Below are 24106 nucleotides of genomic sequence, written 5' to 3'. Positions count from 1 at the left end.
AATACATGACATTGTGTAACAACAGAAAACAATACAATCTATTTAAATGATTCATTCATTAAAACACAATATAATAACAACCCTCCAAACTAAGCATAAGATTCAGATACGGAAATGAATTGATTATTTCATGAAAACTCTTTAACTTTTGTACCATTTCTGTTGCTTTTTGGATGAATACTTTATGTCGTGCACATTCATCTATCATCGGGATGTATATGCATTCATATCATAAGATTCAAATGCCAAAAACATCAAACTAGTATGGTAATGTCCATTGGATATTAAAGAAACAACTGTAATGAGAGTCGCTGGGTATTAAAGAAACAACATGTACAGTTCGTTGTTCATAATAAGTTGAACCTTAAAGAGGTGAGACTTGCCAAAATCCAATTCAAGAATCATACGAAATAAAAAGCTGATAGAAGGAATTCCTCACTACACTAAGGAATATAAAGAGTGAAGTGTTCATTTTACATTACATCTTACCTCATAAGTTGGAAATTTACATGTTGGAGAGTACTGAGCTAAATTATGTCCTCTCTAGCTAATAGATTACCACAAACGAAAGCCACAACATTGGTGTAAAAAACAAGTCAAATCTTAAGCTGTGACTAGTACTGAGACTCCTAGCTCCACTGAAGACAAACCTTCCCTTCCGATTGCAAAGAAAAACAAATCTTTGGGGTGTTACATACACTTCATATTTTGACTTGGAGGATTCTGGTTAGTCTCCTAGAACGAACATTTACTCGTCAGTTTGATCTGAAATTTGGGTAAGATTCAACAAAACAGGACACAACATTGTTTGCTTAGAGGCTTCTTTGTCATCTTGGTGCTTGATCGGAGCCTGAAGCTCCAATAGATGGAGCGGTGGGCATACCATTTGTTGATCCATTTTCAAGTGGTGGAGGGACTCCCCATTTGCCTTCAGATTCAAGTGGTTCAAAAACATGAACACTACCATCTGACAGACCTAATGCAAACTGGTTTGGATCTTGTGGATGTGCTGCAACTACGACTGGGTGGATGTTTGAATTGCTGCAGAAAAATGACAAGGTTTTATGAAAAATTACATCAAATATCAGAAATGAAATCTGTTTGGTCAACTTTGTATCCTCACATGACTTCCTGAGAATATTAGACACAAAAATTACGTAATGTATGGACAGGGGAATACAGAGAAGTTGCAAAAATTAAACATCTGAAACATAATATTCTGAGGGATATTCCGGAAATACTAGAAATGCTAATCCTGGCAATCAGATACCCCACTTTACCATAATAACATGATTGCAAAATAAATTATTTTGAAATATTCATCTCAATTTTTTTAAAAAAGAAAGATGATCTAGGATAGTGAATATTGTAGTCCTCTAGTATGCATAAAGTGTATGTTACATCCTACATAGCCCATGCATTGGTCAATGATATCTTGTACAAATAGCCAACCTATGGGTGCCCCCCCCCCCTTTTGGTGATGTGTCGCACTTAGGCCTCGATATTGTTCTGATACCAATTTAACTATTCTAGCGCATGGAACTATAACTAAAAGAAAGACGATGTTTTTTGTCTTCAATAATGGACTGCAGAATATCTTCAAATTAAAGCAGTAAATAACTTAGCAGGCATCAAAAATACCTAATACTGGGTGATAGATAAGCTGAAGGAATAATGCGGCATCGCATATGGAGGTGCCCTGCAGTGAATACGCACACAGTTGCATCCAAGAAACTGGCATATATCAGCTGGCTATCACACGAGAATGTGGCATGAGAAATTGGGGCAGCACTCTCACGTGGAACCCACTGCAGAAGAAGATATAGTGTATTAGTTGTTGAGATCTGAAGGCAGTTAATAACCAACTGCAGTTGGGGAGAGGACTTACCTGCTTTAAACATTCCAGCTTTGTTGTTTCAAATATAGCAATCTGTGCCTCATGCACAGCCAGGAAATGAGTTTGATCCTGATGAAACTGCACTCTGGTATCTGATTGAGATGTCGATCTACCCGGTAGCTGCAAGGTCCTAGCCCTCTGCTTTTCCCATCCATCAGTGCTCCACACACACAGCTGTACAAAAGCAAATAATGTTGATGAATACAAAAGGATATGAACACAGGATTATAAATTACCACTTTAAAGAGTGTCAGAAATGCAGAATGTAACTTTATATAGATTAATGATCATTTGAGATGTATTAAGGCTAAGCATTTATCACCAACAAAAGACATTAAAAATGCCCAAAAAAACTAATCATGACTACAGAGAAGAGATTATGCAAAAGGAGAGAACTGCAATATACTGGACTCATCTGTAGGCTATATATTTTCGATTTTGGTATATTTTAAAAAGCTTGGAACACTTCTAAAGCAACAACTTCACGTATTTTGAAAATATTAAAACAATCGGAATTCATTCAGCTTTTATTTAGAGCATGAAATGATCTTATTCTTCATATACCTTTAGATATTTATCACCATCAAATATCACATGCACTGAAAGAACTTCTAATTCTCATACCTAGTTGATTGGCTTAAGCATTGAATGTGATGAAGTGTATGATGCACTATATGCAAAATCATAAGAAGAGAGAGTGCAATCTATCATACAAATGTATTTTTAACATTAATCAGGATAACAGTTAAACAAAACACTGAGAAGTAAGTCAAATACTACATGAGAGCTAAGAGTATACAAGTCTACCTGAGAATCAGCTCCTGATGAAACTAGCACATTGAGCACATGAGAAAAGGCGAGGCCAGTTATCCTTTTAGAGTGGCCTTTAAGCTTGCTTTTAACCTTCACCAAGAGACTCGCGTCTAGTCAATAACAATATGGTAACTGACCCAAAAACATTAAAATCTGCTGACTGCCAATAACAATAAAAACTTCTTGTTTATCTTTATTTTACCTCATCCACTCGGACATTATATATCTGGATGGTAGAATCATCCATGCCAATAGCAATAATATTGTTATCTTGAGGATGAAATGCAAGAAAAGTTGCTGCTGGAGGTGGAGGCATGAAAGTTGTCATTGTCTGCATCCATAAGATAATAATTCAGCACAGGCTCTTTGAGTAAAGGCTAAAAAAAAACAGAAGGCAATATTGTTATACCTTGAATGTCATCATGTTGAACAAGGATATCTTTCCACCAGATGCTGACATCACATACGAGTCATTCTTGGACAAGGCAAAGCAGGAGACAGCTTCCTCATGGTTTGGTTCATGCACATCATTTGTCATTAATATGCCACTTGAAGGTTGCCACAATTGAGGTGAAACACTGGCTGTTGCCTAAACAATGATGGACACAATTCTCATAATACTTCTGTACAAAATGGAGGAAAGCAACGATTTTGGTATCTATTTACCTTGCCACTTGTATTGCGTTCATTCCTTTGCCACTTCCAAAGCAAGTGAATAGCATTTGATGCTAATGCTAAGACGGCATTACCAGAATTTGTATATATTAATCTTGATATCTGGAGTATCCATATTGAATCAGAATCAGAAACTGTATCATCAAAACTAATACAGTTGAAACATATTGAAACAGCAGCTTCCAAATTGTGGGGGAAGGAACACAGTTACAATCAGTAGAAAGCACTTAAGACGTGAACTTGAAATACCAAGCAGACGTTTAGTTACTATTGCTAGCCCAAAGTTGGACACTATTAAAGTTGTCAAATCATTGCACACAAACTCTAGAGACTTGTTGCACTGATCTAGACAATCTTGAAGGATAAAGACAGAAGGAACTCTTAAGGTACAGAAAGTGATACTTCTGTCCACTCTTCTTTACTATATAAGTTGAACAATCTATTAGCGAAGAAAGAGACCAGTGACAAAGATAGAGAAAAGTGACAACGCGAAACTAAGAGCCCTTCCCTCCCAAACAGGAGGCAAACTCATATCTTCATATAAAAAGAAAAGCACAGCTAGATCAATATGGTTCATTCATTTGCTGATGGCATGTTCAGGATGGCACACGCCTTGATCATGTCAAACTATGCACAAAGACTTCGAGAGAAACATTTAAGTTTCCAACCTTAAAACCTGAAAGAGGATGAGCTATGGCTTAACGTGCATCACTTTATATGTTCAACGGAAAAGTTCCCAAATCTTGAAAATGAGATAACAAATACATTCAGATATTTCATGAATCAAGAGACATGGGAATTTTTACCTTAGTCACTCTGAGGTTCTCAGGCAGCTTCAAGGACCGGCACTGTGATGATTCACTAATTTCAGTGAGCTTCCATATCTTCGATTTGTCATTAGGCTCTTCATTTATTCGAGGTTTTACATCTACCGGATTCCTTGCATCTCCATTCTGTCAAAGTCATCAGAATGTTAAATATATATTAGTAAATGATACTGACATGAAAAGCAGGTAAACTTTTCTGGTGTGCTCTCCATTTCTAAACATAATGAATATCTACTTGACTATCTTACTCTATAAGTAGGAAGCATCAAATATAAAAGTTAAAACAACAACAGCATACCCAGTGCAATCCCACAAAGTGGGGCCTGGGGAGGGTAAAATGTAGACCTTACCCCTCCCATAAAACATTTATGGGGAATAGAGGTTGTTCCTGATAGACAATAGGCTCAAAAGAAAAGTGGAAGTTGAAGCACGATTACAAGGAAATAAGAGAGCAAAATTCAAAACAAATGGAGCAACATATAGTAATAACTAATAACAAAGAAAATATATGAATAAGGATGGGGGCTAGCCTCATGGCTCTCCGACATTGTAGTATATATGAAATACAGTAATTACTATTAGACAAGAAAAACCTGGACACTTAAAAAGGAAAAAAAAAGTTCCATCATCGAGGAGATTAAGCGACGTCATTGATTAAACCCTTAAAGTTCAATTTGGAGCGCTAAAGTTGTTAAAGGATTAGGAGGATTCAAAAAAGAGAAAGTAGGGAAAGAGGAGAAATAATTTCCCAAGTCAAAAGTTAAAAGACCAAAATAGCCATCAAAAGTTGAACGGCGATTTTACCCTTCGTGCAAACATTATTACAATCGCCTTTTTGTGTAAATATACATTGTAAGAATCACGCGGATAAGTTCAATTTGAACTTATAATTTACTTTGTCAAAAAAAATTGTAATAATTGCTTGGATAAGTTATTATTATAGCATAAATCTTGCATGCCTTTTTGTATATCCAATACTGAAATTGTAATGAATACCAAAAAAAATTATTTCATCCGTTCAAGAAAGTCATTATATACCAACTTAAATTGCTAATAACTTATTCCACTTAATATGGGAGGGAATAACCAACTTATACAATTGGATTTGTGTGGCTAAAGATCATCTCATTAAGTACAAAATGGCATTTTCAATTCAAAATGGTTACTAAATATAGAAATTCATTCTTTCTTAGAAGTGAGTCATAAATTGGGACAGAGGGAGTATCATATAAAGAGACTTATTGTTAACCATAGTCTATATAGCGATAAAATGACACTTATTTAACATGAACTCTTTGGAGGTATGCTTATTAGCTGTTTTGTAATTCAATCTTAGTGTTAGCAAATTTTATCTGTCTTTTAGGTGTTCTTAAGATTTTTTTTTTTTTGAGCTCTTAATTAGTATATACCCATAGAAGTTAAGCTCTTACCTCTTAGCTATTTATTTTGTTCACTTGCTTCATACTAAGTTCATATAATAAGCTTAATAGGCAAATGATTAAAAATGTCAATAGCAGGAGAAGTTTCATAAGACTGAAGAAGCAACAAGAAGAAGAAATGACGGCCAGGAATAAAGCTGCTTATGGTGAATGTATTTTTGGTTCACTTGGAATCATATATACACAGTTTTTTTGTTGTTACTTTCTTTTTTATCTTCTATGTTTCTGCTTTTGTTATTTGGTAAAAACGTTTCCTCTTGCAGTTACTTCATCACTTGCAGCTTGTATGTCCTCTTAGACAATTTAGTTGCATGGTCATTCACAATCACGATCATTACTAAAGCCGTATCTCTTTGTTTCTTTTCTGAAACTACTGAACTGTTTCCCTTTTTTTGAGCTATTTACTTTTTTTTATTATTATTTATCTTCTTTTTTTGTATATTCTGGACGTTTCGTGATATCCCCCATGTCTTCATGATTCTAAAATTAGAATAAGAGGTATAAAAATTAATGTAATTTACTTGTAAGTAGATATCGTTTAGACTTTTAAGGATATTATTTATTGATTTTTAATCTAAATAACTGCTAACTATATGTTTATCATAAAACACATATGTATACTATTAAGCATGCATTACAAGGAAGATATATGTTAGTTTAATTTATGTACAGTTTCTACTATACTTTTATGCAACAACAGCTTGATTCATATAAAATTATAAAAAGATTTTGTTGCATTGAATTTTATAATAATATAAACGATACGAATAAAACAACACATAATGGAAAACAAAAATTGAGATTTAAACAAGTCAGAGAAAAGGTTATACCAGTATTAATTAATTAAAAGATAAAAGGTGAAAAAAATTGACTATACACAACTACAAATTATAATGTGGGTGTGTATGCTTGTATATAGTTTCTCCATGAACATGTAACCTGATGACAACAAACAAGAACTTGTTACAAATCACATTATGGGAGTTAAATTTACAAACCATTCCACTGATGCCAACAACAGAGGCCACCCTATCTGCAAATCCAGAATTATTTGCTGATGCTACAGATATTGGATTTACTGTAGGCTGCATGATATTAAAGCAAAGGACACCTGGTCATGTTTGTGTGAAAAAAAAATGGAACCTCAAGATTTATATAAACTGAGTAACAAGTACCTTTGTTGTTTCAGATGCCCTGGAAGCATCATAAGCTAGGTTCTCAAAAGTGCGTATTAAGCGAATACCGTCATTATTTGCCAAAATCTTTATCCCATTTTCATTAGCAGAAACAGCCAATAGAGAACCATCTTTGTTGAATCGAATCCGAGGGCTTGCCTTGAATAATTTATTGATTTAATAAAGAGAAAAGGCAGTTAGAATATAGTACAACACCACAATTTCTCAAGTCAACCTCAAAATAAACTTACTGGAAGACCTCCATCAGCATCAATACTTGTCAGGAGCGGGACATGGTCCATATCCCAAAATTTGATTGAGAAATCATCACCAGCTGCCAAAAATCGATTTTTAGTTGTATCAAATTGTACAACACCCAGCGATCTTTTGCGAAACCCTTGATATGTTCTCTTAACAGCCCCTTCACTTTCATTCCACTCAACAATGTGCGACTCCCCATCTTTGCTGGTTCCACATGAAAACAGTCTGCAATTTTGTGAACCAATGCCGCATCCAAAAAAAAAAAGGCAGAGAAAAAGAGAGAATATGAGATTGGAAAAAAAACTACTATTCTCAAGCGACTTCAAGCAAAATATGTTAAGTAGCAGTAACACAATGCATCAAGCTAAATCAACCTAGTTCCGTCAGCACTGTATGCCATTGTTGTGCACCAACGACCAGGAGCCTCATAATCTACTCGAGATCCCAAATTATCATATAACCACGCTTTTATCTTTCCATCTAATGCTGTAGAGAAAATAAACTGAAGAAGGAAGTTATCAACACAAGTGCAAAAGTGCAGAAAACTAAATCTTAGTACAATGGACATCATAACAATATCCTTACCTGAATGGTTTCTTTATGGTGAGGGCACACAGAATATACAGGTGCCTCATGACCCTCAAATGTATATTGTCTTGCACCAGATGTGGCATCCCAAACCTAGAATTTAGCAAGCATTGGAAAGTACAAGCAATTATTCCCCTACCAAAAATTATCTCTCATAGGCAACAAAGTGATATTTATGCCTTCCCAACCTTTATAGTTTTGTCATCTCCGCATGTTATGACAGAGAGCTGCTTATTAGGGTGAGAGAATGCAAGATCATTTACGCCTCCAACATGAGCATCAATCTGCAAAAGCATTATCAGTCTGTACTATGAAACTATTCAGAATTTTATTGTCAGGGCAAGAGTCATAACACCACCAAATTATACCTCCACATGCTGACGTATGTCATCATTCCCGTGATAGGAATATATTTGAACAATGTGCCTAGAGTACGCAACCCCTGCTCGATAGAAAAAGAAATTCTAAGATATCAACTTCTTTTCAACAGTGCACTACAGTAAGATAGGAAATGTGCCTGCTTACCAAATAACGAACCGTCGGGGCTCCATATAACACGGTTAACTGAGACACCAGGATCTTTTACCAGAGCAGTCTGAGTTCAATTGAGAAATTGGTTTGATCAGATTAGATGAATCTTGTTGAATTAATGGGAGGCCATTTCAATCTAAGGAACGGAAAAAAGAAAAAAAAACCTGTAATGGCATTGAACATGCACTCAAGTCCCAGACTTTGAAGTTTCTCAATACCAGTCTCTCCCTTGAACCAACTTCCCATAATGCAATATCTCCAACATTCGTGCCAACTAGTTTGTAACATAGAAAGTCACGATAAATGCAACTGCCAAAAAATAAGTAGTGACAAATAGAAAACACCAGTGTGTTTTAATAAAGAAGAGCATTCAGCAGATGTAGACCTAGAAGCAATGTCTGCTGAGAAGGATGAAAATCCATGCTCATGGGAGATGATCCCTGGTTTAGTGTTCTTGCAACAGTCTTAGGCAAGTCATCAGGTACAGTAAGAGACTGATTATGACCTTGCCCTGGAAATGATATAGGTAGCACATTCACAGGAAGATTAACCTGTATAGTGAAAAATAAGAAAAGAAAGTGAAGCAGCGACAGAGAATGTGAATGTTGCTGACAAAATGATCTAAAGATAGAGAGAGCCTACTACCTCATCAGATATTCCCAGTGACCTAGTTCTTTTGGCAGCATGATCAGATTCCCCAGATGGATAATCAATAGACGGATTCGTTGGTGGAGTCCTGGGATGTTTAAGAGAAGCTACAGAAGGGAATGCAGCAAATTACCAGTTAAGAGAGCTAGAATAACCTCCAAAAAACTAATAGTTGTTTTATGTGGCAGCAATATGAAGGGAATCAATTCCTTGAAACAAGTTGAGACTAGACTGTTCCAATGCAAGGCACTATAATCATGACTAGGTTGACTAAACATTCTAGCCATTTGTCATTTACAATTGTATATCTTGATACCACACCAGTCTTTAAAATGATTTTCAGTTGCTTACTTTAAAAAAATACCTTTCACCTCACGTAAATAGCCTCAAGTAATACCTGGAATAGATGAAGGACCAAGACCCATAGGTCCACCAGAAACTGCTGGATGAGCTACAGTGGGAGGGTTGGACATCCACCCAGCAAGAGGAGCTGCCACAGGTGCTGGCCCAGGTTGGAAAGGCTGAATAAAGTTTGTAACAGAATAAGCAAAACTCTTAGTGGTTAAGCATAAGTAGCAAGTGAGCTCTACAAAAAAACCAACCCCGTGTGCACCAAGAGGAGGGAAGCTGCCTGGTTTGGGCACTGATCCAAGCAATGGATTGTTTGCAGGTGACGGAGCTCGAGCACCATTTGGTTGTCCACAAGAATGATCAACAAACAGTGTTTTGATATCTGGATTTGGCCTGGGATTTTTACAAAGTTGGTGCTGCCAATTTAAGCTGCAGCACACATTCATTGTCAGTTTCCCAATTTACAATAACCTAGTATTGCTAGGTCACTTGAATAATGACAGGCAGGCTACATTATGCTGACTAATACTGTCATCATGAATTCTAAGATAATTACATGAACCAATATCCATGAGCTGCTTACATTGCATAGAACTTCAAAGTTCCTAAAGGATCTACAGCTTAAAGTTGTTTTGCGAACAGGTAAATACAGGATAGCTAAGTTTGTCTAGGTACATTACGCTCTGGCGCTGTAGCTTAGGACCAATATGGCTTTCAAAATGAATGCTGAAGTTTCAAGGGCATCACCTTTGGTTAATCAAAGTTCGTAACCTTGAGTTTTTGAGGTTGGGAAACTGCAACTTGTCACGAAACAGGGGATTTGCTTCTATAAGCTTTTTGAGCTCAACCAACATAATAGCTCGTGCAGATTTAGTATCTCCATACTTGGACAGCTGTTCATTCTCCCTACAAATTGATCAGACCACTTAATTACACATTTAGAAAAGGGTTTTATCCTCATTGACAAATTATACAGCGGTAATACCTGAAATTCTCAAGTGTCAATAGCTGAGTTATCTCCTTGAAAAGCTCCTCATTGAAAGATGCAAAAACTTTAAGATCCTTTACAAGAATTTCAACACCCTTGGACCGGTCGCGCCTATCACAAACTCAAATAAACCAATTCATCAATATGTAAATCTAGGGAAAGCAACTATTCCTCCAAAAAGACATAATCTTACTTGTCCAATGCCTCAAGATACTTTTGCTTCCTTATTTCAAAGAAAATCTTCATGGAATATCGGTTGTCATCCACTTTGGTAAAACCAGAGAGATACTTTTCAACTTCATCCCAATTACCATTATGCACTTCATCTTCAAAGTACTTCATATTAAAGAAAAAGCCAGATTCTTGCTCAAGCCTATAGCAACAAATTGAAGTAAAAAATGTCCTTTTAGCAATGTGTTACAGTGGCAAAACCATCACTAAGAATGTAAAAGGTTAAACTGTTCATAATCTGGTAAAAATGAAAGCATTGAAATTGAAATAGGTACATACTTGTGAACTGTTTCTTTGAACTTCTCCTCATCTAGAAACTGTAAGATCAAGAATACAAGCTCTCTACTGAGAGATGACATTGCTACTACCTCGTCTCCAAGCCCAGAACTATTATGTAAAAACAGTGTTTGTGCAGATCTGCAAAATTCCATAAATGAATTTATTTTAGTTTAACTAAAAACTCCAGGGCTAATAACAAATAACAACAATAATAATAATAATAATAATAAACAAACAACTAATCCATATGATTAAATATGTTGTCAGCTCCCACTAACTTTATTTAATACTTAAATATCTAAGCATTTAATTATTGCCGGACACAAGCCCCCAAACACAAAGTACTGTTCAAAATTAAACTAATCCCCAAAATTTAACCAAAGGAAGAAAAAAAATTAAAAGAGATCCAAACAAATTAAAACCCAACCCAGAATCCGATAAATGAAAAGTAATCTTCAATCTAACAAGAAACGAAACTCCATTTTCACCCACCGACGCAGATGTTGTGAAAGTATAACGACCCAAATACAAAAAGAAGTGAATTTTTTTTTCCTTTAGAAAGATAGGGGTTTTGTTTCGAGAGGATCAGAGACAGAAAAGCAGCTTTAAATCCATTGAAATTGAAGATGCAAAGGAAAAGGGGGCCAAATGAAAACCAAAAGCGAAAGAGAGAGAAAGTGGAGAAATTAAAGCGAAAAGCAAACACTGAGAAATAAAAAAAAAAGTAAATATTCCATGAAACATATACGTACGCTTTGTTTACAGAGCAGATAGATCCATGGAAGAAGATGGGAGGAGAAAAACGAAAACCCACAGAGATAATGCAAAATGGGACAAATTAACGACGAACTCGAGGCATAAAATAGGTATATATCCTTCTCACTCACTCTCTCTCTAAATATAGAAGTCTATATATTGTGTGTTGCTATTTCCCTTTTATCTCGTATCGCCGAGAAAATGAATAAAATACTCTTGCGAGTCATTATATTTTCGAGGAAATTGTGATTTCTCTCAGATAAGCACCATGACTTATCAATGATAAGCATAACAACTATTCAATAAGTCAGTTTCATGGGGACCACAAAGCCGGCTACAATTTTATTGTTTCACAGCTTGGAATCATCAGCCGACAGCTGTCGTCGACTCTTCGGCTTGGATACACCTTTGTCACCGTGAGGGATAATTTCATAAACCTCCCTCGGATTTTATTTTATAACACTATCTTTTTTTTTTGTGATTTACCATATTATATGTATTATATTTATTTAAAAAATTTTATAATTATTTTTTAAAGTAAATATAAATTAATTATGATTTGATAAATCTTCTTTATCTTAATTTCTTCATATAATGCAGATTACTGGTAATAATAACTTAATTAATAAATATTTTTAAAATAATCGAACTAATGAACAGATTCTTAAATTTGTTGGGTTTTTCTCCTTATATATCTCAACTACATCATTTTTTTATTGAATCACCCATAATTTGTTTATTTAAAAATAGTTGGTTTATTTTGATCGATTTTTTCAATTGTAAATGCCTTCAATTGTGTTTGAATTTTAATGATTTTAATTGAAGGATTGAACACAAACTATATGAATCTCATTTGTTTTCTAATATGTTTCAAATGACTTGAAGTAAAAAACACAATTATTCTCGAACATATTCATTATCAATTGCACTGAAACAATATATGCATCCTCTATCAATATCCATTACAAAATCTGATTTCACATCACTCATCGGTGTTTATTTAAAAGGAACAAATTATGGATGTTTCAGTGCTTCAACAGAAAAATAACATAGTTAAGATACCTATGAGGAAAAACCCAACGAGTTCAGGATTTTTGTTATTTATTTAGCCTTTAAAAATTAATCAGTACAATTAAATTTATGTGCAGGAATAATTGACACGTGGCAAAATGTTGAGCTCTTGATCTTAGCCGGTTAATTGAATAAGGGGATCAGACGGATAGAAATAAAGTTAGGTGTAGAGTAGAGTAGCGAAACTTTTCAGTTTTTCAGATCGCATTGCAGGAAACGATGAATTTACTCAGATATGGCTCTTAATTTTTCAGGTCCAAGTTGGGTTTAGATTTACTGAAATGCCATCCCACTCATTTTTAGTACCACGAGACGAGAAGGGAAGAGTGAAAAGGACAGCCCATTTATTCGTGATAAGCTTTTCTTGAAGAAATAATGACTTGAAAAATTCAGACGAAATGGCTTTTTATAGGTCAGAGAGAAATAAATAGTAAAGAAAAATGTGTGGGGATTCCTAATTTATGTGCAAGTGGGAGAATCTAAAGTTTTAATTAAGAGCGACAGATTTTAAATTTTTCATTAAATAAATATAAAAAATAACATATGAGAAAATCAATAAGGCATATACTTTTAGCAAATATGGAAATATACGGTGAGAAAAAAATTAAATAAACTTCTTGATCCTATCTGACTCGGTTAATTCCTTATTTCCCATAAACGGTTCGTGACATTTATAAAGATCAACAAGAAACCGATAAATGCATTATCCAACGGCATAAAATTATTGAATGGCATTTAACTTCACGCGCCTCATGGTGCTGCCGCGTTGGCATGTCAACTACCATAATAATATTATATTTTCTTCGTTCAAAAATATTTGTCATGTTCCATTTATCGAAAATCAATTTGATTAATTTTTAAAGGTAAATTAAATCACATTAATTCGATATTTCAAATAAAAAAAATTAGATATCCTAAAACTATATGAAAAATACTATAAATTATAATTTTTTGCATATCAATAAGATGGAAAAATATATCTTAAAATGATAGTCAAAGTTTTTATAGTTTAACTCTAAAATAGAAATCATGACAAATAATACCAGACGGAGAAAGTATTTCACAATTTAAGTATCGTTTCATTTTTATTTTTTATCATGTCAATATAATTTTAAAAAATAATTTATACTTTAAATATTGCTCAGGCAATTAATAATTCGCACCTAAAAAGAATAAGACGTAATGATCCAATTTTAATAACACTTCCAATATTGTTCTTGACATCTTTAGAAATTCTTTTTATTATTATTTTGAAAGAATACTATCTTTAAATATTTTTGTTTTGGTAATTTTAAAAAGAATAAAAAAATACCGGTAAAAGTAGAAGCAAAATTTCAGGACAAATGTATTTTGCATTGATGCATTGGTGACCCCATTCTTCAACGAATACTTCCACGCATTGGCTTAAATAAATTGTACTTTCTTCGATTTTCTAATCTATTTGTGTGTTAATTTAACATAAAATTTAAGAAAATAAAAAGATATTTATATTATATAATTTTGAATTAAAAAAGACATTTGAGGTTTAAAAATATCTCTCGATATTTGTTCATTCAAAAATTTTGTATGCATAACAAAGGAAAGCTAGGTGGGATTCATGGATTAGGATGAATTCACTAACTTTTTCGTTAAATCTATATATGTATTAAAAAATTAAATAACTATATATATATATATACATGTGATTCCTCAAATAAAATTGATTTAAAATCCTCATACTTCTTGATGCAGCTTCTGTTGATAAGTAAATATCTAAAATATTATAAATGTTGAATAAATAAATACGTATATTTTACATGACAAAATCACACGTGACTTGCTTACAAGATATTTTTTCATTTTTCAAATTTTAAAAACATGAAAAATATTTTTATAGATAATTATTTTTATACATTTTATCGAATGGTCCGTATTATTTTTGGCATAACTTTGGTGAAAAAATGACTTTTGCAAATTGCAACCATTTATTTACTCGAATATTTGCCGACAAAGGAATTGGTGGATCAGAACTATGATGAATCGACACGTTGTTAATGGCCCAATTAAAACTTCAGGCTTCTTCGTTTCTTTGTTTACTTTTTAATATTCTCCTATTTTTCCTTTTTAAAGGTTTTGTTCCACTTTTTAAATAAAATATCAAACAGTCTTTTGATATGATGGTATCCATTTTTAAAAAGATCTTATTTTAAAATATTTATACATAATCTAATATAAATATTATAAAATATAAAGATGGGACATAGTTGTGTTTTGAAAGTAAGGAGGACACGAGCACTAATAAAGCTAAAATTTTCAAATAAGGAGTTAAAAATTTGTAAAAAAAAAATAATCATTTTTTTATTTATATATAAACAATACAAGTTTTCGTCAGAAAAATTCGAATAAACCTTTTAATATAGGATGGCTTCGTCCTTGAACACGAGTACTATATAATAATATTAGTAGAACTGAATTTTTCTATGTTTACTAGAAAAGCTCTTTTTACAAAATTTATTTTCCTAAAACTATACTTTTAAAAATTTCAATAATCAAACATGAACAAAAAAAATTAAAAATATCTTCCTCCACGTGATTAATAGGAACAAGGGAGACCCAATTGTTAAATGAGTAATGGTCAAGTTACTAAAATTTGTATTATTCTTTGATTTAAATTATGGTATTAATTATGTTTGCTTAAATTGACCTGATTAAGAATTTCCTTTGTCATTTTCTTCTCTTTTTTTCACTTTAAAATAAAAATTCGTGTCTTTATCATGATAGAGACAATTCAAACTTAACCACATGTTAACATTCATTTACCTAACAAATGATACGCGTATTTTTAAAGTAATATATTTTGGTTAATTATTTTAATTTCATCTTATCATGATTAAGTGTGAATAAATTTTATTTGACATGACATTTCATATCATAAAAAATAAATGCTTTAGCTATCCATTTTCGACCATTTCAGACTCTGGGTGACAATGACTTTTTTTATATTTATAATATAAGCTTTATATGTGTTTGTTTTATATTTTGTTTTTTAAAAATAGATATTTAAAAGAAACCTTATCTTAATCCTTATCTACCCACCTTATTCTCCGTTTTCTGTATCTCAATCTCCAAATTTCTGTTCTTCACACACGCCTTTTGTTTTTATTTATTATTTCGTAATATATTGTATTATTTATGAATAAAAATAATTCTTTCCTCGTCTGATATTATTTATCATCGCTGAATTCGACGCAGAGTTTTTTGGTTGATAAGTTATAGCAGGACTGAGCAACATCCAACAGCTCCAGTCCTTTTGGTTTGCACTAAAATGGCTTAACTAGTCCTTGAGGAGTCCGTTTATTCTTTACGTCTGAGCTTTCAAAGATATATCGACCTACAACATCTGATGGTCAGATGTCGTAGGTCGTCTTCTTGCACTTTTTGAAAGTCAATTTGTCTAATTTTCAAAATTAAACTAGATCACATTAATTTGATATTTTAAATAAAATAAATAAATAATCTAAAACTATGTGAAAAATACTACAAATTATAATTTTTTTTACATTTAATTTGATGAGAAAATACATCTTAAAATCTTTGTTAAAGTTTTTATAATTTAACTTTAAAAATAAAAATTATGACAAATAATACCGAACAGAAAAAATATGTGTTGAATACATTATATTATTTTAATCACTTTATTGTTGGGAATTAAAAAAATTGCAACCATCCAAACAAGGTGTTAGAGAGTCACAATCTTGTAAGTGGGTCGAAAATAATGTTAGTATTTAAAAGAGGAAATTAATGGAGAGATATTATTGGAACTTTATCTACTTCCCTTATTTTGGTCGTAAATGAATGTTCCAGCACGTTTACCAACACGTGGGATCAAAATTTGTGGTGCTGAAGTTAGATACAGAAACAACATGGCTTCTTTTAAAAGTAATAGAGTTTTACGTAAATTTTATATTGTATTTGATATAAATTACGTCTTGATATATCATATTTTGATTTAAATATATTATCATGAATATTTTAATATTCATTGGAAATATTGCTAGATCACTATCAGAGTAGCAGTAAAGTATGCTTTTGCTCACATAAATTGATATATTTAATCGATCAATCGCGTAAAGTGATGTATTTAAAAATAAAAAAAATATGAATAATTGTAATTTTTTAAAATGATAGAAATTTTAAAATATATATAAAATAAATCGTGCATTTTTTATAAAAATAACAATTACTTTAATTTTAGATAAAATAACATATCGTTCTAGATATTTAAAATGTAAAAGTTATGAGAATTTTTCATGAATAGCGGTATTTTGATATCTGATTTTTATATTTCAATAATCATTTAGATTTATATTGAATTAGAAGAACCGGAAGTAATGACTAACGAACATTACTAACAATTGTTACTATTCTCTTTTTCTCTTTTTATCGTCATTGCGTTATTCAAAAATTAATTTAATTAATTTTAAAATTAAATTAGATATTAATAATTTAATACTTTAAATAAAAAATTTAAATATTCAACAATTATATGAAAATTATTGTAAATTACAATTACTTACGTAATATTAATATGACGAAAAAATATATCACATAACACCCTAATAAAATACTTAAGGTTTGACTCTAAAAAAAATATCATAACAACTGAAATATGACAGAGAGACTAGCATTACTCTCTTTATCTAATAATAGTCTACTATTGATTTTTCACATTTTTGTGAAATTATAAATAAAAAAATAATTTTAATATAATATGTTATCAAATATAATATAAATATAATTATAATTTATAATAAAGATATAAGCTAAAATTAAGAAATTACCTATTAATATCATAAAATAAACATATTAGACGTCATAAAATAATAAACAAAACGACGGAGATCGATTGCTCTCAGAGTGATGGCAAAGTTTGACTTCTAAACAGTTGAGGAGTCATCAGTCACGACATGACTAATAAATTTAAACAATTTTGAAACTGTGTAAATTTATAATATTAAATACACCAATAAGAACTATGTCATTTTTATCTTTTTTTTAATTATTAAGGTCATCTTAATTTTATTTTTAAGTCAAAGTATAAGAATTTTCACTAATATTTTATAATATCCTTTTCATATTTATTATTGAAAAATACACAATTTATAGAGATATGACAGTAAAGTGAAAAAATAAATATTATTCTTTTGGAAACATAATGAGATGATTAAATTATTTTATTCATAATGGAGATTTTAATTTGAACAATGAGAATGAATTTTTTTTACAGAGTTGCTCCTAAAAATGAATTATGAAAATTTAAATTAAATCAAATCTCAATACAAAAATATTTTTTTACCCATTTTTCGCTGGCATGACAAAGTTTGACACAACTTTTAGTGAAAAAAATACTCTAAAGAAGAGGGTTGTTTGACCAATGTATTTTTTATAGTTCTTTAATCTTTATCTATACGAGAATAGATAATGCTTAGGGTAAAGTCAATAAAAAAAATCATATAAAGCTCTATATGTACAGCTAATATGAAATAGAGAAATATGGAATATTAAAAAGACTATCTACGATTCAAATAAAAAATAATAAAACAACCTTATAAATATAAAATTTTAGCTGAAATATGTGCTAGTATATTTCAAACTTAAGAATATTTACATATTCAAGAAAAACTATAAGCTTTATATCTTAGTATACAATTTCGATTCCCCGCAAAACTATATTTTTGTTTAATATTCTCTCCGTTTAGAATTATTTGTAATGTTGCGTTTATCAAAAGTCAATTTGACAAATTTTTAAAGATAAATTAATTCACATTAATTCGATATTTTAAACAAAAAATTAGATATTCTAAAACTATATGAAAAGTACTATAAATTACAAATTTTTTTATTTTAATATGATGAAAAAATGCATCTTAAAATATTAGTCAAAACTTTAATAATTTAAGTCTAAAAATAAAAATCATGACAAATAATACCGAACAGAAAATATAATAGTCACCACTTCTTTTTTTTCAACCAGACAAATTTGCATATTTTGACCATTAAATTTTAATAGCAATTCCCAACAATAACTTTAATTTTTTATAGTTCTTCTTCTTCCTTTTTAAGAAAGATCAAATTGGGTATTCACTTCAACTTTGTGAATACATACAAAGGATTGTTTGCCCTGAATGGATATTGCTATAACAAAAACAACTTTTAGTGATAATAAATAAATAAATTAATAAAGAGTGTTAAATTTTTTTATCGATATTAGTTAAATATCACTAGATTTAGTGTCGCTAAAGTTTTTAGAAACGTATACAAAGAGTGTTAATTGCAGCTAAAAATATATATTTAATTGTAATAGCTAACTAATTGTCTCTAGAACTCATTTTCGATGTAGTGTATCCAAACAACGAATGCAAGTTATTAGTGATGAAATAAAAAATCTGAGTATTTTTTAAAAAAAACATTGAATTATTTCACTTAATATTTAAATTTGTGATTTATGAAAATCTTTTAATAACATTAATTATTATACTATGATATTTTCTTATGTCCAGAGACTCCACAATTTATATAGGGAAGGATATTATTTTTTTAAATTAATTAAAACAATATAATTTTCGATAAAAAAAAAAGAGATTTTATTAATTTTTCTTCGTTTCTATTTAACTTTGTCACTACATCTCGTCTTCTGTATGACTTTTATTGACATAATCATGATCTGACCTAACTCACATAAGCTGTCTGCTTTGCTTTTAAATTTATGTTATAATTTGATTAGATGCTAAATTTTTAAGAAAATAAAATGGCTTTCCACTGTTTTTAAAAAATAATTGAATAGAAGCGTATATTTTTATAGATATTTGCTTAAATAAATGAGATTATAATAATAAATACGATTTTTAATTTGGTGTCAATTGATAATTATGATTTTTTATTTTGGATGTGAGCAAATAAACAGTTAAATTTGTATTAAATTTAGTAAACGCATACAGTCGTCCTACATGACATCCATGTTTATTATATCATGTAGGACACTTCTGTCTACTTGTTCAATTTTTAAATATTTACTTACACACATTCAAAATTAGATGACATAGTTATTCACCGAAACTAAATTAAGAATTATATTATATATTATGCCTAAAATATTTGCCAAATAAAAAAAGGTCATTTTTAAGGACTAGAAAAAGAAAGCATTCTTATATTTATTTTTACTTACTGCTATTTACTTTCTTTGTTTCTACTTGTTTGTCCAACATTTCTTAATTTATTTTTTTTATATTTGTCATTTATGACAAATCAAAGAAGAATATTTTTTTCTTTGAAAATTACTATCATGTGTGTATCAATAGTTGTCTACTATTAACCGGACATATTTTTTAAGAAACTATAAATAATACAATAATTTTAGTTTTTCACGTTTTCAATATACTCCCTCTGTCCTTATTTACTTGTTCATATATTATTTTATATATGTCTATTTTAACAAATCAAAAAAGGACAACAATTTTTTTCCTAATATGCCCTTAATAATTCTAGAAAAATTATAGAACTACTTGTTAGGACCGTAAATAAGCAGGTGTAAATGCGGAAGCTAGCAAAACAAACCTCGAAAGACCACGAGTAAGAAGACAACGAGAAATATACCAAAAGACACAGAGATTTAACGTGATTCGGTCAATCGACTTACGTCCACAAAGGAGATGAGCAATCCACTATAAACATGAGAGTACAAAATATAGAGAGAAACAACTCAACCAATTCACTCGGAATACATGAGAGGTTCACACAAGTGATAACGTATCAAGCTTGTGACCCACAAATTTTCTCCCTATCCAAAACTCTCAAAACCCTTAAAACTACATTGTGAATGCTGACTAAGTTAGAAGGAACATGTCTCTATTTATAGAGTCCTAAACCTTTTCCTACCAGAAAAAGGATTAGTCAATCCAAAACTTTTTCCTACAAGGAAAACCTGTTTATGGTAAGAAATTTAGGGCAAATAAAACTCAACACTACTAAGTTGTAATACATGCGTTTTGGAACCAGAAAATACATTTATTATACTTGGAAAGTTGCATAATCTTTTAAGTTAATGGTAAAATTGTATCTAACATATAATAATAATTAGTGTCTAATATGTGTGTCACTTGCATAATCTTTTAAGTTAATGGTAAAATTGTAACTAACATATAATAATAATTAGTGTCTTAATATGTGTGTCACTTCTAAAGTGGACAACTAAATAGGAACAAAGAGAGAGTAATATATTAGGAATTACATAAAAAATTATGAATTGATTCATAAATTTGATAAGTATTGTTGGATATCTTATAATAATGTAATGGACAACTAATGTTGGACGGAGAAAGTAATATATTTATGACACTATAAATTAATTATAGTTAAATGATAAACTTATTATATCAAATAATTTCTTAATGCATGTGTCAAGTCAAAATTTGTCAAAGTAAAAAAAAGAATGAAGAGAGTAACTTTTAGGGCCCGTTTGGATGGGCTTAATAAAAGCAGCTTTAAAAAAATACTTTTAAAAGTGTTGAAACTAATTTTTAAAATAAGCAGTTATGCGTTTGGATAAAAATGCTGAAGTTGTTATGTCAAACGTGAAAAGGGAAAAATGGAAGAAAGAAATGTTAGGGTTATATGGATAATTTGGAGATTGTATAAAAATATTAAGCACAAAAAGATAAAAATGTGGTCAACTTAAAACAGCTTATAAGCTAAAAAAAAAGTATCCCTACCCCAGCTTTTAACTTTTGGCTTAAAATACGTTTTTTTTTTAACTTAAAATAAGCTGTTTTGAGTATTGCCAAACAGCTAAATAAGTCAAAAACTAGCTTTTAAGTCAGTTTGACCAGCTTTTAAGCTGAGCCAAACGGGCTCTTAGTATTATTCTTTACTATACCCTTAATATCAATTACTTCCTCTGTTTATTTTTAATTATCAAATTAAACTTTGTAAAAGTGAATTTGAAAAATTTAATATTTTAAGCAAAAGAAATTAGAATTTTTTTTAAAAAAATATGGTTGGAATTACAGTAATACTGTCCTAGTCTAGGCTTGGTTGTCGAATTTTGATTGGTTAATGAGATTTTGGGCAGATGTTACGTGAAGGGACGCGCCGAATAAGTGAAAGTGGGTCCAATTAATTGATTGAATGTTACGTTAAATATATCACTTTCTTTTCCATTTTTTTTTCTATTTCTATGTTATTCAATATATCTCCATCACTACACGTTAAGTAGATAATAATGTCAGGGACAAAATATCGTAACACCTATAATACCACGATATTTTAGGAGATATCGCGAGAAATTACGTAGAGCCAGTCAATCTTAGATATGAACGTAGGATTTTATTATAAGAAGTTGTCAGTGTCAGATAGTGCTGTTTTATATAATTTAAAATAAATAATAATAGTAATAATAATAATAATAATAATAATATTAGAGTAGTATAGAGGGGGACAGTGGAGCTTATGCTATTTATGTGACTTGTCATTTACTGCCTGTGCGGGTTTTTAGTTTTAAAATTAGTGCTCTCAAATAGTGTGGTCCATTTTTTCCTAACCAATTATGCTATAAGTCAACTTGAATTATACTCGGTTTCCGTTTTAATTTACGTGAAAATAATTAATTTGAATATTATAGTATTTTTAAAATAAATCATCATATAGTGTAATTTCTTTTATATTTGTTAAATAATGTCAAAAGTCTCAAATATGTGGTTAATTTGATTGGTGGATTCCTTATAAAATTTAAACAATCCTCTTCTATTTCAGCTAGCTTTTGGGACGTGAATTAGACCTATGAATTAGTTTTACAATATTTAATTTGAATTTTACTTATAACGTCTATTAAACGTGTGATTTTGTTTTTATTATGTACCATTTTGCAAAGTTAAGTGACAAATATGAATATATTTCTTTATTAAGAATGTTCTCATGTTAAAAAGCTTATGATATTAGTAAAATGAGGGCATTCTTTTGAACTAATATAATTAATATAATAAGAGCATATTCTACCCAACTATTGATGAATGACAAAATTGATCATTTTATAAAGGTTAGATAACATATTTTTACTTTTCCCTTTATTAATTGAAAAATATTGTCTGATTGTGCAAATCATAATGTTTTATCTTCTCTAACTTTTATCTTCTTTTCTTTTCTTTTCCTTTATAAATTAAATTTAAGATAGTTGTGTTTCCTTAGCTCTTTATAGTGATTATTGCTTTTATATTGTATTGAAATAGGTGATTGTCTCATTTTAAATATAGTAATTGAATATTTTATGAAAAATTTATATTCGCTTCATTGTATTTATGGCTCTTATTTAATTAGGTATAATTTTATTTTTAAAAGAATATGATTTTTAAAATTTTGATTTTGAACCTATTATATTATTTGTATAGTTATACATTATATAGTATTTTTGAGCATATGATGTTAAATATGATATAAATTTATATATCTATAAAATATCATTATTATCAATAAGGTAAAAAAATTAATTTTGAAATGATTAAACAATGAACTTGAGTAAGTCAAACTCTAGTCCTTTGGATCAGATTATAATTAAGAAAAGTATTGTTTTTTTGGTTAGTGCATATCAACTATCATTCGGATTTCATATTTAAAGTTTTATAAATTTTTATAACGATTTTAAATTAAAATAAAATAGTAATTACTTCACATGCAATTTTTTCTTTTTATAATTAGACACATCTAAGAATCACAACAATAAAATAGTTAGTGTCAACGAATCCGTATACTATAATCTAGGTCCACCCCTTGACCTAAACAAGGGCTTACTTTATTTAATTTATTTATTTATTTATTTTGATTATTATATCATAAATTAATAAATTTTGAAAAATATAAAATTTTTGAAAATTTTAGATTTTTAAATTCATTCATTTCATTAATAGAGGTAAAAAGTAATAAATTTGTTATGTCAATCATGTTTTTCTATTAACAATGCCAATTCAAAAGCGGAAAAATAATTAAAGGAAAAAAATACTTAATTATTTAGATGGGTATGTCCTATAATTAAATTTATTATCATCCCCAACCCCATCGAGGTCCACCAAATTAGAGAAATAAATGTTTATAAAAATGATTTCTTTTTCAAATATTTTATAGTCAGGTTAAATTATCTGGCCGGCTGGCCTTTTCTCACGCTGTCCATAAATAATGTATAGCAAAAATAATCAAATCGCTTTTATCCTTAACGTGGGACTTTATAATGTAAATTTAAATTTAGTTAAATTTTACTATATATATCAAACATTAAATAAAAGATTAAAAATAGAATTAAATTAAATTATTCTAATTAAAAGAAATTTTAATTTGTGGCAATAAGTTATTACTAGAGTTGAGGATCTTTCAAGAATACACCTTTCTATATTTACGAGATAGAAATAAATTTTATATATATTCGATCCTAATAAAAAATTTAATATATTATTATTGTTGATGTTGGCACATAGTTCATACTAGTTATATTATGTTATCGATTAATAGTTTTTATATTGTCTTCAAAATAATATATATATGTAGGCCACATATTA

The 24106-nt window shown here is 30.1% G+C and overlaps 1 protein-coding gene across 3 annotated transcripts; it reads right to left on the bottom strand.

Annotated features, from left to right (window-relative positions):
- Positions 1-422: 422 nt before the first annotated feature.
- Positions 423-11605, bottom strand: LOC101252765 (protein TOPLESS). Of its 3 annotated transcripts, none has more exons than XM_010320413.4 (26): positions 11456-11605; positions 10704-10841; positions 10387-10566; positions 10191-10304; positions 9953-10111; positions 9457-9634; positions 9252-9375; positions 8852-8961; positions 8592-8757; positions 8371-8480; positions 8201-8270; positions 8044-8117; positions 7864-7959; positions 7673-7768; positions 7462-7589; positions 7078-7312; positions 6827-6985; positions 6650-6736; positions 4192-4338; positions 3377-3487; positions 3120-3299; positions 2913-3041; positions 2705-2800; positions 1889-2071; positions 1642-1808; positions 423-1041 (listed from the first exon to the last, which is right to left on the bottom strand). In XM_010320413.4, the coding sequence occupies exons 2-26, from the start codon at positions 10781-10783 to the stop codon at positions 828-830; spliced, it is 3393 nt and encodes a 1130-aa protein (XP_010318715.1). In that variant the 5' UTR covers positions 10784-10841; positions 11456-11605; the 3' UTR covers positions 423-827. The 3 variants fall into 3 exon arrangements, with proteins under 3 accessions (XP_010318715.1, XP_010318716.1, XP_069151463.1); XM_010320414.4 differs by lacking the exon at positions 11456-11605 and adding an exon at positions 11196-11453; XM_069295362.1 differs by lacking the exon at positions 11456-11605 and adding an exon at positions 11131-11447.
- Between the last annotated feature and the right edge of the window lie 12501 nt (positions 11606-24106).

The sequence above is a fragment of the Solanum lycopersicum genome, chromosome 3, assembly GCF_036512215.1.
Source record: "Solanum lycopersicum chromosome 3, SLM_r2.1".
Classification (NCBI taxonomy): Eukaryota; Viridiplantae; Streptophyta; class Magnoliopsida; order Solanales; family Solanaceae; genus Solanum; species Solanum lycopersicum.
The sequence above is the reverse complement of the archived record's forward strand: the minus strand, read 5'-3'. Positions and strand labels throughout refer to the sequence as shown.

Bases quoted from the DNA above. Each gene is read 5' to 3' on its own strand.
- LOC101252765 (XM_010320413.4), bottom strand. From the start codon at position 10,783: ATGTCATCTCTCAGTAGAGAGCTTGTATTCTTGATCTTACAGTTTCTA. The intron at 10,567-10,703 runs GTATGTACCTAT...TTGTTGCTATAG, and splicing joins TTCAAAGAAACAGTTCACAA to GCTTGAGCAAGAATCTGGCT. The intron at 7,590-7,672 runs GTAAGGATATTG...TTCCTTCTTCAG, and splicing joins ACCATAAAGAAACCATTCAG to TTTATTTTCTCTACAGCATT.